Source organism: Silurus meridionalis, chromosome 15, assembly GCF_014805685.1.
Source record: "Silurus meridionalis isolate SWU-2019-XX chromosome 15, ASM1480568v1, whole genome shotgun sequence".
Lineage (NCBI taxonomy): Eukaryota > Metazoa > Chordata > Actinopteri > Siluriformes > Siluridae > Silurus > Silurus meridionalis.
Window position 1 is genome coordinate 17,421,223 of NC_060898.1, and position 15,984 is coordinate 17,437,206.

Genomic DNA, 15,984 nt, shown 5'->3' on the forward strand with positions numbered 1-15,984 from the left:
GTATTTAACAGGCATATTCGTGTTAAAAGTGAATAAAGATAATTAAAAAATAATTATAAAAGATAATAATAATAATAATAATAATAATAATAATAATAATAATAATAATCTGACTTCTGGTAATAGAGTAAAAATTCTTCTCTGGTAGTCTAGTGGTTATTATTCGGCGCTTTCATCGCCGCGACGGGGTTCGATTCTCGGTCAATGGACAGACAATATTGTCTATCCCTTTTGCCTTCAGAACTGCCTTAATCCTTCATGGCATTGATTCAACAAGGTACTGGAAACATTCCTCAGAGATTTTGGTCCATATTGACATGATAGCATCACGCAGTTGCTGCAGATTTGTCGGCTGCACATCCATGATGCAAATCTCCCGTTCCATCACATCCCAAAGGTGCTCTATTGGATTGAGATCTGGTGACTGTGGAGGCCATTCGAGTACAGTAAACTCATTGCAGAGGTGGGAAGTAATGGAGTACAAATACTTCGTTACTGTACTTAAGTAGATTTTTTTGGTATCAGTACTTTACTCCACTATTTATTTTTCAGACAACTTTTTACTTTTACTTATTACATTTTTACACAAATATCTGTACTTTTTACTTCTTACATTTTAAAAACTGTCTCGTTACTTTAGTTTTAATCTACTGATTTGGTGAAATATATTTTTTTTTATTTTCACTGCGCGCCGAATTCAGCCGAACAACCGATTTCCTGTTACTGCGCGTCTTTTTCAATCCGCTGGTGTATAAAGTCCTGACTCTCACTCATTACGAAGATAAGAATCAGCAGGCAGAAGCAGTAAGAAGTTTGGGGTTAACGTGGATATATATATATGTTCAGCCTGGATACATTCATTAGGTAACAACATTTTTAATTCGTTTTGTATATATATATATATATATATATATATATATATATATATATATATATATATATATATATATATATATATATATATAAATACAAAACGAATTAAAAATGTTGTTACCTAATGAATGTATCCAGGTTGAATATATATATATATATATATATATATATATATATATATATATATATATATATATATATATATATATAAAAGCTTCTTGACTTGAAGAGGTGCACTTTCTCCGGTATCACCTCATTAGCTGTCCGTGTGGAAACATAGCAAAGGCTCTTAATGATGTCCACACGTCTCTGCACTGTTATAGCCTTTATATTTAATCACTACATATGCTTACATAAATATCACATGCTGTAAATATGCTACATATTTATCTGCACTATTTGCACGATTGCTAGATGCCAAACTGCATTTCGTTGCTGTGTACCTGTACTATGCAATGACAATGTTCTATCTATCTATCTATCTATCTATCTATCTATCTATCTATCTATCTATCTATCTGTCTATCTGTCTGTCTGTCTGTCTGTCTGTCTGTCTGATATTAATATGATGTGAGGTCCAGTTAACAGCTAAAACAGGTAGAAGTAATAACTACTTTTTACTTAAGTACATGTCAGAGCCAAGACTTCTTTACTTTCACTTAAGTAAAAAAGTATAATCAGTACTTCAACTTTTACCCGAGTATTTTTTACATGAGTATCTGTACTTCTACTTAAGTAAAGGATGTGTGTACTTTTGCCACCTCTGACTCATTGTCATGTTCAAGAAACCAGTCTGAGATGATTTATGACATGGCACGTTATCCTGCTGGAAGTAGCAATTAGAAGATGTCAGCAACAATACTCAGGTAGGCTGTGCCATTTACACAATGCTCAATTGGTACTAATGGGCCCAAAGTGTGCCAAGAAAATATACCCCACACCATTACACCACCACCACCAGCCTGAACTGTTGATACAAGGCAGGATAGATCCATGCTTTCATGTTGTTGACGCCAAATTCTGACCCTACCATCCGAATGTCGCAGCAGAAATCGAGACTCATCAGACCAGGCAACGTTTTTCCAATCTTCTATTGTCCAATTTTGGTGAGCCTGTGCGAATTGTAGCCTCAGTTTTCTGTTCTTAGCTGTCAGGAGTGGCACCCGGTGTGGTCTTCTGCTGCTGTAGCCCATCCGCCATAAGGTTCGACGTGTTGTGGTTTCAGAGATGCCCTTCTGCATACCTCGGTTGTAACGAGTGGTTATTTGAGTTACTGTTGCCTTTCTATCAGCTCGAACCAGTCTGGCCATTCTCCTCTGACCTCTGGCATCAACAAGGCATTTGCGCCCACAGAACTGCCGCTCACTGGATATTTTTTTTTTTCTGACCATTCTCTGTAAACCCTAGAGATGGTTGTGCATGAAAATCCCAGTAGATCAGCAGTTTCTGAAAAACTCAGACCAGCCCGTCTGGCACCAACAACCATGCCACGTTCAAAGTCACTTAAATCACCTTTCTTCCCCATTCTAACGCTCGGTTTGAACTGCAGCAGATCGTCTTGACCATGTCTGCATGTCTAAACGCATTGAGTTGCTGCCATGTGATTGGCTGATTAGAAATTTGCATTAACAAGCAGTTAGACAGGTGTACCTAATAAAGTGGCCGGTGAGTAATCAGACGACGGTAAAAACTAGCTTGCCCAGTGAGGCAAATATGAAATCTGATTGGTTAAAGCAACAGAGCTAATTTTTAAGAAGACTTAGGTCAAAACACCAGCAGTATTGACTTTGAAGGCCCTGGGCAGATTAGATTGACAGCGCAGCACATAGAGGCTGAAATCTGATTGGACAAAAAATGCGTACATCCACATACATGTGCTGGAAGCAGTGCAGCCAAGAGAAACGATATGAAACTAAGAGAATAATCTGTTGTGAATAAATTAATACAATTTCATGCATGATATATGATATATATATATATATATATATATATATATATATATATATATATATATATATATATATATATATAAATTAAAATACAGCTATAAAATTCTTGCAATCTTGTATCACATTTTATTCGGTGTGCAGTCATATCATTCTGTTTGGCAAACCTTTTGAGATGATACAATTTCCTAAGGCTGAATTTACTTTTGTACATTTCTTAAAGATCATTAAATTTGCCATTTGTCAGAAGATCATATATCTTGTGTTCGTTTTTCTTTTTTTACAGAGCGATTACTAGCTAGAAAGATATTTTCCTCGAAACAGTGCCATCTAGTGTATTATGGAAGCCTATTATGTGCTTTTTTTCTCACAAAAAAACTATTGCGATATCTGACAATTCTGACAGAATACATGCAGGTAGATGGTTTGAAAGAGGCAGATGCAGAGGACAGAGTAGTATGGAGACGGATGATCCGCTGTGGCGACCCCTAATGGGAGCAGTCGAAAGAAGAAGAAAAATAAACTAAGTTCAGAATTGCGTGAATTCAAACTCGCAATTCTGACTTTTTTCTCGCAATTATGAGTTTATATCTCACAATTGTAAGATATCGCAGTAACATTTTTGTTTGTTTACAATAGGTAGAAATAAATACATTATTTTTTGTCGACCCAATAAAACGTGAGATTAAAAAGGTTTGACCCCGACGTGATTTGAACACGCAACCTTCTGATCTGGAGTCAGACGCGCTACCGTTGCGCCACGAGGTCTCCTAAGAGGCCGTTTTTATTATGCTTATATATCGCTTCAACAGTTGAAAAAAATTAGTCATAATCTTAATAATGTTATTTTTTAGGTTCCATGAGTTCAGAACTGTTTGGTTCACAACAAAGGAGGACAGCCGATTCAGTGGCGCTGGGGTCTGACCGTTGAACGATCAAACATTCTATAGTCATATTCTATGACGGTGGTTTATTAGCATTAATGTAATACATTTTAGAGCAAACATTATAAACCTAGGTAAACAATGGCGACTGGTGTATGTTCGGATTATGTTATGAAATTTTGTGAGCCAGCTGGAACCGCTGTTTGTTGCTAACAGAGATCATAGTCGTCTTACATGTGTTTACATACTTCCCTGGTGGTCTAGTGGTTAGGATTCGGCGCTCTCACCGCCGCGGCCCGGGTTCGATTCCCGGTCAGGGAACGTGCTTTTTTCCATTTTCCTGTCACCGTCGATGATTATGTTGAGTTTCGAAATCTCACTGGGACGTTGTAACAATTTACATAAAGCTCACATCACTCAACTTGTAATAACGGAAGTATTAGTCTTATCAACAGCCCACGCATTTCAAAACTGTACACAGACACAGCACACTGAGCATCAGCACTGTTTCACTGTGCACACGGACAAGGTAAGATAGCAAACTTTTCCCTATCCCTAGGTGTAAATTAAATTATTTAATATAATTTGGAAAATGTAACATCCCACAATAGATTGAAATAATAGCATAGTTATATACTCTCAGTTTGTTACAAACCATATTGTTGTTAATATAAATATTATAATTAATATTATGACGTTACTGCTGAAAAAAATAACATTCAAGGTGCTGCATGACGTGTGCATGCAATAAAGCTTCATCTATAGGGTTTTGTTGGTCATTCAGTATGCATGTACTTGTTTTTTTGCCATGCTTTTCTAAGCCTTTTAAATCTCTAACATTGAAATCTCTTCATGACACTGAAATCTTTGGAAATAAATTGCTATTTTTCAATTAAAACTTAAAAAATGTAAAAGGCTGATACGTTTACTGCCTTTGCCTATTCTTTTATAATATTTGCATTGCACATCTGATTTTGATGAAATGATGCTTGTGTGATTTGCAATTCAAATTATATATGGTTTGTTAGTGCTATATGTAAATTGTGTGACAAGGTGTTGTTTAGGAGAAAATTGTCTAAACAAGTATCTAACTGGTATTGTTGTTCAATTATTGTTTTTTATAAAAGTGACAGTATGCACATACTTAAAATTCTTTTTTTATTTTACAGTTTTTATGATTAGTGCATTTTATGTGAAGTCATTCAAATGGAGGGCATTTATGTGACAATCCGAACATCGTTAGACCCTCTCTCAGGATCATACAATATTCTGTGGGTCTCTCTGGTCGGTTCTCAATGTGAGTGTCCCCCAGTTAGGCCTTTAACAGATGCACAGTGTCTTCTTCCTGGTTCGGTAAGGTTTGCATTTTGTTTATTAAAAAAAATAACATTTAAAAATATCAAGATCAGCAGTCAACTCTGTTTCTATTTTGAGGTAGAGTTGCAGTGTTCTGATCAAGCCTGATAAAGAAATAGGCACTGTCGTTCTCGTGCGTTTGCGGCTTGAGGCTCGGCCTGGATTCCCCAATCTTGACTGGCACTGTCTGGACGTGCAATTAAAACTGAGCACTGAAGACACAGAAGCAGAGTGCTTTCCATGCCACAGGTGGATCAGAACTGCAGATGGTGATGTGGAGCTCCGCAACAATAGAGGTATGTACACCATGTTGATTTCAAGCCTGATCTTTTTTTCTAAATGAAATGAAACCCTGCAGTCAGGTTGCGGCTGAGCTCACAAAAAACTCTATATTGTAGATCTTATGAGAGAAAAGAACACTCACTACATGTGAAATATGTTTGAGGAAGTGTATTTTGCTAGCTGTGCGGTGAATGCGCTATTTAAAAATAAGATTTCCGTTGTGCTTTGTTTTTGAACCTTTAGTGTGTCTGCTGAATTGTGAGTCATTGCAGATACTTCGAGATCAGAGGGCCAGGGATGTCCAGAATAAACAAAAACATATCAGGTATTAGTTCAGAAATAATGTTCAATCCATCATATTCCTCACAATAAAACAAGGAATCATTAATATTAGTTTGAAATAAGACAACAAATTAATCTTTTCCTTATAGATGGAGGACTTTTGTTGAAGGTGGCCTCCGGTGCATTGACATGCCCAGTGTGCATGCCCTGGGTCCCAACTTGGGTTTTTCCCGACAAAGGTACATATAAGAATTTGCATGGCTAACATATAAGGCATATAGCATATAAGCCTAAAAGGCTTTATATAAGGATAACATAGACATAATTCAGCATGTTTGTATTTCACTTGTGCTAGACAATTTCTTTTCTGTAGTCTAAGCTAGAGATGTATTAATGGTAACCTGATTAGTACCACTCCACATGGCGTGGAGGTACAGGTGCATCTCAGTAAATAAGAATATCATTAATCATGTTTATTTATTTCAATAAATCAATATGAAAAGTGAAACTGGTATATTATATACATTCATTACACACAGACTAATATTTCAAGTGTTTATTTCTTTTAATTTTGATGATTTTGGCTCACAATGAACAAAAACCCACTAATTTACTATCTCAAAAAAATTTAATACTTCATAAGACCATTTAAAAAACATTTTTTATGAATTGTTGGCCGTCTGGAAAGTATGTTCATTTACTGTATATGTACTCAATACTTGGTAGGGGCCCCTTTTGCTTTGATTACTGCCTCAATTTGGCATAGCATGGAGGTGATCAGTCTGTGGCACTGCTGAGGTGGTATGGAAGCCCAGGTTTCTTTAACAGTGGCCTTCAGCTTATTTGCATTTTTTTGGTCTCTCGTTTCTCAGTTTCCTCTTTACAATACCCCATAGATTCTCTATTAGGTTCAGGTCTGGTGAGTTTGCTCGCCTGTCAAAGCACACCAACACCATAGTCATTTAACAACTGTCGGTGCTTTTGGCAGTGTGGGCAGGTGCCAAATCCTGCTGGTAAATGAAATAAGCATCTCCATAAAGCTGGTCAGCAGAGGGAAGAATAAAGTGCTCTAAAACCTCATGGTAGATGGCTGTGCTGACTTGATAAAACACTGTGGACCAACATCAGCAGATGACATTACTCCCCAAACCACCACTGACTGTGCAAATTTTACACTGGACCTCAAGCAACTTGGATTCTGTGCCTCTCTTCTTTTCTTCCAGACTCTGGGACCTTGATTACAAAATGAAATGCAAAATCTTCTTTCCGTTTGCCATAAAAGATGACTTTGGCCCACTGAGCAACAGTCCAGTCCTTTTTGTACTTTGCCCAGGTAACACACCTCTGATGTTGTCTTTGGTTCTCTGGTTCAGGAGTGGCTTGACACAAGGAATGCGTCAGTTGTAGCCCATGGATATGTCTGTGCGTGGTGACTCTTGAACACTGAATCCAGCTGCAGTCCACTCTTTGGAAATCTCCCCCAAATTTTTGAATGGGCTTTGTTTCACTTTTTTCTACCACATTTTTTCCTTCCATTCAACTTTCCATTAATGTGCTTGGATACAGCACTGTGTGAACATCCAAATTCTTTAGGTCTGCACATCTGCCTTATTCTAAAAAAAAACAAAACGGTTCTTCTCTATTCCTCAGGCATCCTCTCACCTTCTGAAATTTTGTTTAGTAATCTGGTTAAATGTAATCCAAAGCCAAAAAAAATAAAAAACATGGTTCCACTGGGGCTTGAACCCAGGACCTTCTGCGTGTAAAGCAGACGTGATAACCACTACACTATGGAACCAGCTGAGCTGTCTGCCTTTATTACTGCCTGCAAGAGCAAATCACAGTTTGACAGTCTTTATTTATTCAAGCAAATATATATTATGTTATTATTATATTAATATGCTATTTCTATAGAATTAATTAATTCATAGGGACATATATGATTTGTATGAAAGGATATTCTGGACAATTTTCAAAAGGAATTGCGAATTGTATTTGCAATTGCGTTTTTCATACGTGCACGCATAAATTGTGACATACTGAATGAACACTTGACTCCAGCTGCAGTCCACTCTTTGTAAATCTCTCCCAAATTTTTGAATGGGCTTCGTTTCACCTTTTTCTACCACCTTTTTTTCCTCCATTCAACTTTCCATTAATGTGCTTGAATACAGCACTGTGTGAACATCCAGTTTCTTGAGCGATGACCTTTTGTGTCTCACCCTCCATGTGCAGGGTGTCAATGATCGTCTATTGGACAACTGTTGAATCAGCAGTCTTCCCCCATGATTGTGTAGCCTGAACCAGACTGAGACACCATTTAAAGGCTCAGGAAACCTTTGCAGGATTGAGCTGATTAGAGTGTGACAACATGAGTCTCCAATATTGAACTTTTTCACAATATTCAAATTTTCTGATATACTGAATTTTGGGTTTTTATTAGCTGTAAGCCATAATCATCAAAATTAAAAGAAATAAACACTTGAAATATATTTAGAAATGAGTTTATTAGAGGGACAGCGCATGTAGGATGTTTTGGTGACAAGGTGAGGGAGGCGAGATTGAGATGGTTAGGACATGTGCAGAGGAGGGACATGAGTTATATTGGTAGGAGAATGCTGAGGATGGAGCCACCAGGTAGGAGGAAAAGAGGAAGGCCAAGGAGGAGGTTCATGGATGTGGTGAGGGAAGACATGCAGGTAGTTGGTGTGAAAGAGGCAGATGTAGAGGACAGGGTGGTATTGAGACGGATGATCCGCTGTGGCGACCCCTAATAGGAGCAGCCGAAAGAAGAAGAAGAAGAAACACTTGAAATATATCAGACTGTGTGTGATGAACCTATAGAATATAGGAGTTTCACTTTTTGCTTTGAATTACTAAAATAAATCAACTTTTTAATTATATTTTAATTTATTGAGATGCCCCTGTACACTCACTGTGTATGCCTCACTCATAGTCACTAATTTAAACCTCCAGAAAGAGCTGTGTTATATTTTCCCATCTACAAAATGTGTTCGAAGATAAAGGTTGCAGTACCCGGGCGATATCAATAAACATATACATCTCTGTCTCTCAGCCCAGGCGTTAATGTGCACTATCTTAGGGGCTTTACTGATAGAGCTGAACCATGGAGTAGCCTGGAGGAACTGGAGATGCTATTCATCCAAAATGGAAAAGATAACAAAGTTGCCAGTATGTCAGTGATTATTTGTTTTTTAAAACCGTGGTAATAATCTAAATAATATGAAACTGTACCTCATTTAATAATATCTCATATTAAATGTTTGCTGTGGTTTTATTTGCTAACTTTTTATTTTTCTTGATTTAAGAGTATGTTCAGGCTCACTGGAAAGAGGATGCGTTTTTTGGCTATCAGTGTCTGAATGGATGTAACCTCTAATCATCAAAAAGATCCACTGCCTCCCACCTAATTTAGCTGTCACGTCTGAGATGCTCAAGGATTTCCTGTCAGAGGATTCTTCACTTGAGCAGGAGTTAGAGGTTTGTGTATGTGTATATGAGACAATAATGATTACAAGCACTTGTACAATATATGATAATCGAAAATTGGGATATGCTTAGTCTATCAGAATATATAAATATGTAAATACCATAAATGGTTTAGTTATTTTCTCTTAAAAATTTTACTGGAAAATATTTATTTGATAGTGTGTATAGTCTTGAGATCTGCCTACATTTTTATAATAGTGAGATTAACTACCAAAATTAGATAACAAATATGCCTTTATTTATCACAGATACAGTATATAAAAAAACAGTGAAATTCTTTTTCACATAGCCTAGCCTGTGTCAACAAAGATAGTCAACAGTGGCAGCTGTAACCCAAACCACTTATTCTTCTTTCGGCTGCTCCCATTATGGTTCCCACAGCGGATCATCCGTCTCCATACCACTCTGTCCTCTACACCTGACTCTTTCAAACCAACTACCTGCATGTCTTCCTTCACCACATCCATGAACCTCCTCTTTCGCCCTCCTTTTTTCCTTCTTCCAGGCGGCTCCATCCTCAGCATTATCCTACCGATATACCCATGTCCCTCCTCTACACATGTCCAAACCATCTCAATCAGGCCTCTCTCACTATGTCCCCAAAACGTCCCACATGTGCTGTCCCTTTAATAAACTATTTTTTAATCTTGTCCATCGTTGTCACTCCCAATGAAAATCTCAGCTCTGCTACCTGCAGCTCCACCTCCTGTCTTTTACTCAATACCACTGTCTCTAAACCAAAGAACATAGCAGGTCTCATCACAGTCCTATAAACCTCCCCTTTCACTCTTGCAGATACTCTTCTATCATTAATCACTTCTGCCACTCTTCTCCACCCACTCCACCCTGCCTGCACTCTTTTCTTTACTTCTCTAACACACTCCATTTCTTTGTACTGTTGCCCCCTGGTACCTAAACTCATCCAACTTCACCACCTCTTCTCCCTGCAACCATACCACTCCACTACCCTCTCTCTCATTCACACACATGTACTCTGTCTTACTCCTACTGAATTTCATTCTCCCTCTCTCCTCTCTTCTCTCTGCACTCTGTCGTTTGCTTTCTCTAAATCCACAAACACACAATGCAACTCCTCCTTCTCTATACTTCTCCATCAACATTATTTCTCAAAGCAAATAATGCCTCTGTAGTGCTCTTTCTCAGCATGAAACATACTGTTGCTCACAGATGGTCACCTCTTCTCTCAGCCTGGCTTCCACGACTCTTTCCCATAACTTCATGGTGATCTGATCTACTTTATCCCCCTTAAGTTGCTGCAGGTCTGCACATCTCCCTTATTCTAAAAAAAAAAAAAAACGGTTCTTCTCTATTCCTCTGGCATTCTCTTACCTTCTGAAATTTTGTTAAGCAGTCTGGTTTAATGTAATCCAAAGTAAAAAAAAAAAAAAAAAAAAAAAAAAAAAAAAAAAAGAAAAGAAGAGATCATGGTTCCACTGGGGCTCGAACCCAGGACCTTCTGCGTGTAAAGCAGACGTGATAACCACTACACTATGAAACCAACTGAACTATTTAAATATGATATGGTCATAACTCGTAAGACACAAGAAATACAGATGCAAATGGACTTTGCTTTTTCTTTTGATAATTGATTGTATTGTGTGCGGTCGCGAAAGTGTTAATGTAAGATTTACAATTGCAAATACAGTTTGCAATTTTTTTGAAAATTGTTAATGAATATCCTTCCGTAGATTTTAACTCCACAATAATCTGATCTTAATGACACTTGAAATCATAAGCCTTTTGTAGCACTCACAATTTAATTAAGTTATAGTATTTGTCGTATTAATATGAGGAACTAATCTGTTCATGAAATAAATTAAAAAAATTACGTGCCATTCTTTTTTAATAGATAAAAATATAATCATAGGCAAATTATAAAACACGTGGTGACATTGCACTTCTAGTTGTGTTTTGTTTCTTAAATAATACATTACTGGGAATAAATTTATTTTATGCATTGTAGAAAGGAACTATATATCTCCTGGACTATGCGGTACTTGATCAGATACCTACCAATGTTATCAACGGCAAACAGTCATACCTGGCTGCTCCACTGTGCCTCCTGCATTACAACCATCATGGAGAGATGAAGCCTATTGCCATTCAGGTGTTTGTAATATTATTACTCCTTTAGTCAGAATAGTTATTACTGAAAGATTAATACCAAACAAAAGTTCAAGTGCCTCGATATATTTGATGTGTATTACTAGGGTAGATTAATATTTTAAAAATGATAAATAAAGCAGCTTTCTAAATATTTTATGTTAGCTTCAGAAAACAGCTGGGCCTAAAAACCCCGTCTTCCTGCCCTCTGATTCTGCGCTCGACTGGCTGTTGGCAAAGATATGGGTCCGTAATGCAGATTTCCAGGTTCACCAGCTGCTTTCCCATTTTCTTCGCTCTCACTTGATAGGAGAAGTGTGCTGCATCGCCACGCTTCGGAAACTGCCAGAAATACACCCTCTGCATCAGGTTTGTTGGAACAAATACTGAAATAAAGAATCATTATACTACAAAACATAAACCTAAAAGCTGCCCTAACTAAGACTCAGGTATTTACAAGGTGTTTTAGAAGTTGCCCTCTACTTTTAATACCACCTCCCAAATACTTGGATATTTTCTGGGGTTGAAGAATGTCTTTATTATTTCCTTTCGAATATTTTGATGTTGACTGAAAAGTTGACAATTGCTTTTTACAGCTTCTAATGCCACATTTAAAGAATTCACTTCAGATCAATATCCAGGCACGAGGCTCTCTTCTGGCTGCTAATGGCGTATTTGATAAGGTTGGCATTTTCATCTTCAATTATGATTACAAGTGTGTGCATAATTATATGATTAATAATAAATACATAAATAAAAAGGTGAATGAAAGTGTTTGAATGTTGGTAGCAAATTTGTGACGCTTTTACCAGGGATACCTTTATTTCCTAACCAGGCTGTAGCCTGTGGCATTAAGGCATTGCCTTTTCTGCTTGCTCGAGGCACTGACCAACTACACTACTCTTCACTATGTGTCCCGGAAGACCTGAAAGAGCGCGGACTGGACAAACTGCCCAACTGTTACTATGCACAGGATGCTCTGAGGTTGTGGAATGCACTTTACAGGTACTTTTAAATACATATTGTATATTTGATAGCTCATTTTTGTATAGCTTGAATTTTAAATGTCAACATTGTTAAAGCAGAACAAGAAGATTTATTATACAATGGTTGTTCACAATGTATTATGCCAAAAATGTAGGTCAGTCATTGTCTCAGTGATAAATGTCTCCAAAACAATTTTTTGTTATGTTTTTTAGATATACTAAAACTCAGAAACACTCATTTGTATTTCATGTTTGCCTTGTAGAAATGTAGATTCCTGGGTCTCTGGGTTTGAACAGTATCACCGTGTTGCTGTTTCCAGATTGCATAATTTTTTTTTTATATTTGAAATATATCACTTAGTTTTATGTCTTGCATGTGGTCCATGTTAAACGTTTGTTATAGGTTTGTGTCAGGCTGGGTGGAATTATATTACCATGATGACAAGGAAGTCCAGAGCGACTCAGAACTACAGAGCTGGATCCAAGAAATTTACATGGAGGGATTTCTTGGTTTTACACACACAGGTGAAATTTGTGACTTTGTGACTTTCTGATTTGCCAAAATTACCAGGGATGGCTTGTATTAATACTTGTCAATGATAAAAAAAAAAACCATCAATATAATGCATCAGGTAATTATTATTGCAGTTAAATGTCTTTATTTTATTTTACTTTATTTAGTATTTTTGTGGAACCAAATGCCACAGATTGCTTCACAAACACATCTGTAGCATGTCATCAGCAGTGACCAAAACAACATATGTGGAAAACATGAAACTGACAGAAGAACCAGACAAGAATGAGTGGATTTGTTTCTCCATCATGCTTTTTGTTCCCCAAAATGCCTTTAAAGGAAAAACAAAAAGTAGATATACTAATCATATATTGTCCAGTTAAAGTATAGATTAAACAAAGGGCATACAAAAGAACTGTAAATTTAATGTTTTCTGATGTGTGTGTGTGTGTGTGTGTATTTTCCCATACATTCTTCTTCTTATTGATTACATTGTGATTTGATTCAACCCTAATCCTTTAATTCTGGCATTGTTTCTGGACATTTGATTTTCGCAATTCCATCTAACCAGCCATCACATGTACCATCGTTTGCCATCGTCATATTTGTAACAGTATTCTTATGTTTTCATTATTTCCTTCAGGATTTCCACAGTCATTTCAGACCACAGCAGAACTGATTAAGTACATCACCATGGTTATCTTCACCTGTTCAGCTCTGCATTCAGCTGTCAACTTTTCTCAGGTGAGTTTACTCATCACTTAAACTAACAAACTAACAAACAGCTAATTATCTGCACATTTTTTACCCTTTGTGTGTTTTATCATGGTGTGCACCTTTCTCTGAGCTTAGATGTTTCAGATGGTGACACACAGATGATTCATGATATAATACTGAGATGATAAATTTCAATCTGAATGTTGACACTGCCATTCATGGCATTCTGTCATTCTGAAAACCAGAAAGATGTTAATGCTCTATTAAAGGACATTTCAGTTGTTAAATAAATGTGGAGTCAAATGGGAAAAAGTGAATCGGATAATAAATACGAACATTTTTCTGTCATAAATTACTTAATTTCAAAAGTTTAAAATTTAGATAGAACCCGTTTGATTTCAATTCAGGTGGATTTCAACTTATGGATGCCGAACTGTCCAGCTGCAATGATACGGCCCCCTCCTCAGGTGAAAGGCTCAGTGACAGAGGAAGATCTTTTGTCCTTTCTCCCTGATGTTAACAGCACCTGTAGTGTGCTCATTGTACTGTCCCTGCTGGCACAGCCTGCTCTTGATTATGTGAGTATAGTTGTCACTAACAACAATACAAAACTAACAGCTAAAAGCCTAAATAACAAAGTCTCTGGTTTTTCTAAAGTCCTTGATAGGTCAGAAAAAGATATTTGTTTGTAATGAAGATTCTTCATTCTTCAGAATGAGAAAAGATTCTCAATGTGGCTGCTTACTCGACTGCATCATTGCTCTTAAACATGTAGTAATTGTCTAGTAATTGTCTAGTAAACATGTAGTCTCCACAGTAATAACAGTATATATCATAAATATCAGCAAACAAATGCCAAAACAACTAATTGGCATTTAATTAACATTTAATTCAATGAATGCTAATGAATACTTCTGACCCCAACACCATCCCGGATTGAATTATTTCTGTACATTTATGCTAAAACAATGAGCTTCTATTTATGCAGGGGGCTTTTGACCAGCCTGAGGCTTTAGTTATCAAAGGCCTGTGGCTAGACATAACTTATGTTCATTAGTTTTGATTGTATTGTGTAAGGTGCTGCATGACTAATTGACTAATCTTAGTTATAGGATGGTATGTAATGGTTGTGGTTGCACTGTAGGTTCCCTTGTGTCAGTACCGTGAGTGGTACTTCAAGAGTGGAGACCTTCACAGGCTTGTCACAATGGCACAGCAAGATCTAAGGGCCATCGCTGATAACATCATCAAGAGAAACAGCAAACTGGAGCTAGGTTATCCCTACCTTTGCCCAAATAATATTGAAAACAGTGTGGCTATCTAAAAATAATTTAATCACCTTCATTTAGTACCTTAACTAAAAAAAACACACAAAGCATATTTACATACTATTGTTTGATCGGAAAATGAATGAAAGGATTTTCCACATTTGTACGTTTCTCCTTATTTTTGTTTCGTTGCACACAGATATGTACCTAAATTGTGAAATATTAAAAGCTAGAATTTCACAATGTTTAATTGCATAATTTCATTGCGTTACTTGTGTAATTAATAAAGACATTTTTATTTAACTTTTTAATATAACAATTTAAGAGAGAGATGTCTTTCAGAGTTTTGTGCCACCTTAAGACATAAGCACCCATCAAAATTAAAGTAGAGAAAATATCATTAAATGGATAACTGCAACCTACTCAACCACTTCTGTTCAAACCTTGTGACAAATTTTAGACTGAAAGAATAAAACAATATATTATTAATAATAATAACCAAGCAAAATAAAGGTATCTGGTTATCTGAAATATACTGATATCTTTATTTTAAAAGCCACACACACTATGATCTGTATTTGTTAAATACACTATATGCTGTGTCTGCGATTTGATTCCTGGTGGGTAGAAAGCAGGATAAACAAATTTTAAGCAAATTTTGGCTTTTCATAAGGGAGAAAATATTCAAAGTATTCAGATCCCGTCTGCTGATGCTCTTTGGTTGGTACAGCATGTGCTAATTTACACACACTACCTGTATTAACCAGACCAAAATTCTGGGTAAGACTAATGTTTCATTCAGGCTTGATTAACTGGCAATAGTTTAATAGTATAAATAGAAAGAGTTGAATACATGTTTTAGTGCTATAGCATAAAGAACACTTAGATCAAAATGGGCAACTGCAAATATTGAGCTGATTTTTCACTTTAACTGAACAACCTTTTACACTTAAATCCCTGTTATAGTTCCACCAGCCAGTGATTTGAACATAGCTTAGAAACAGAGATACCTACACGATATGGGCAAAAGTTTGTGGACACCTGACAATAAGATTTATATGTACATCTTGAATTTCCCATTCTACATTTAATCCCTATTTGCTATTATAAAAACCTCCACTGTTCCAAGATGATGTTCCACTAGATTGGTTGTAAACATTTGTGCTGATTGAGCCGAAAGGACGCAAATAGTGATCTGTGGTGAAGCGGCCTGGGGGCATAACAGTCTTTTTCTTGGCTCAT

General features: G+C 36.7%; 1 protein-coding gene and 4 non-coding genes across 5 annotated transcripts; 2 read left to right on the forward strand and 3 right to left on the reverse strand.

Annotated features, from left to right (window-relative positions):
• Positions 1-3,515: 3,515 nt before the first annotated feature.
• On the reverse strand, positions 3,516-3,587 carry trnaw-cca. The gene has a single exon. It is a non-coding gene; the product is annotated as a tRNA-Trp (tRNA).
• A 365-nt stretch (positions 3,588-3,952) lies between these two features.
• On the forward strand, positions 3,953-4,024 carry trnae-cuc. Its single transcript has one exon. It is a non-coding gene; the product is annotated as a tRNA-Glu (tRNA).
• Positions 3,996-15,045, forward strand: zgc:152891 (uncharacterized protein LOC767741 homolog). Its single transcript, XM_046867130.1, is given in 16 exon segments — positions 3,996-4,232; positions 4,873-5,056; positions 5,142-5,355; positions 5,585-5,666; positions 5,773-5,862; positions 8,700-8,815; positions 8,953-9,012; positions 9,015-9,124; positions 11,118-11,261; positions 11,423-11,626; positions 11,854-11,940; positions 12,093-12,262; positions 12,647-12,768; positions 13,401-13,501; positions 13,882-14,052; positions 14,619-15,045. Coding segments are annotated over 15 exon segments (1,998 nt in total). The 5' UTR covers positions 3,996-4,232; positions 4,873-4,909; the 3' UTR covers positions 14,799-15,045.
• trnav-uac lies at positions 7,349-7,421 on the reverse strand. Its single transcript has one exon. It is a non-coding gene; the product is annotated as a tRNA-Val (tRNA).
• On the reverse strand, positions 10,580-10,652 carry trnav-uac. Its single transcript has one exon. It is a non-coding gene; the product is annotated as a tRNA-Val (tRNA).
• Positions 15,046-15,984: the final 939 nt, after the last annotated feature.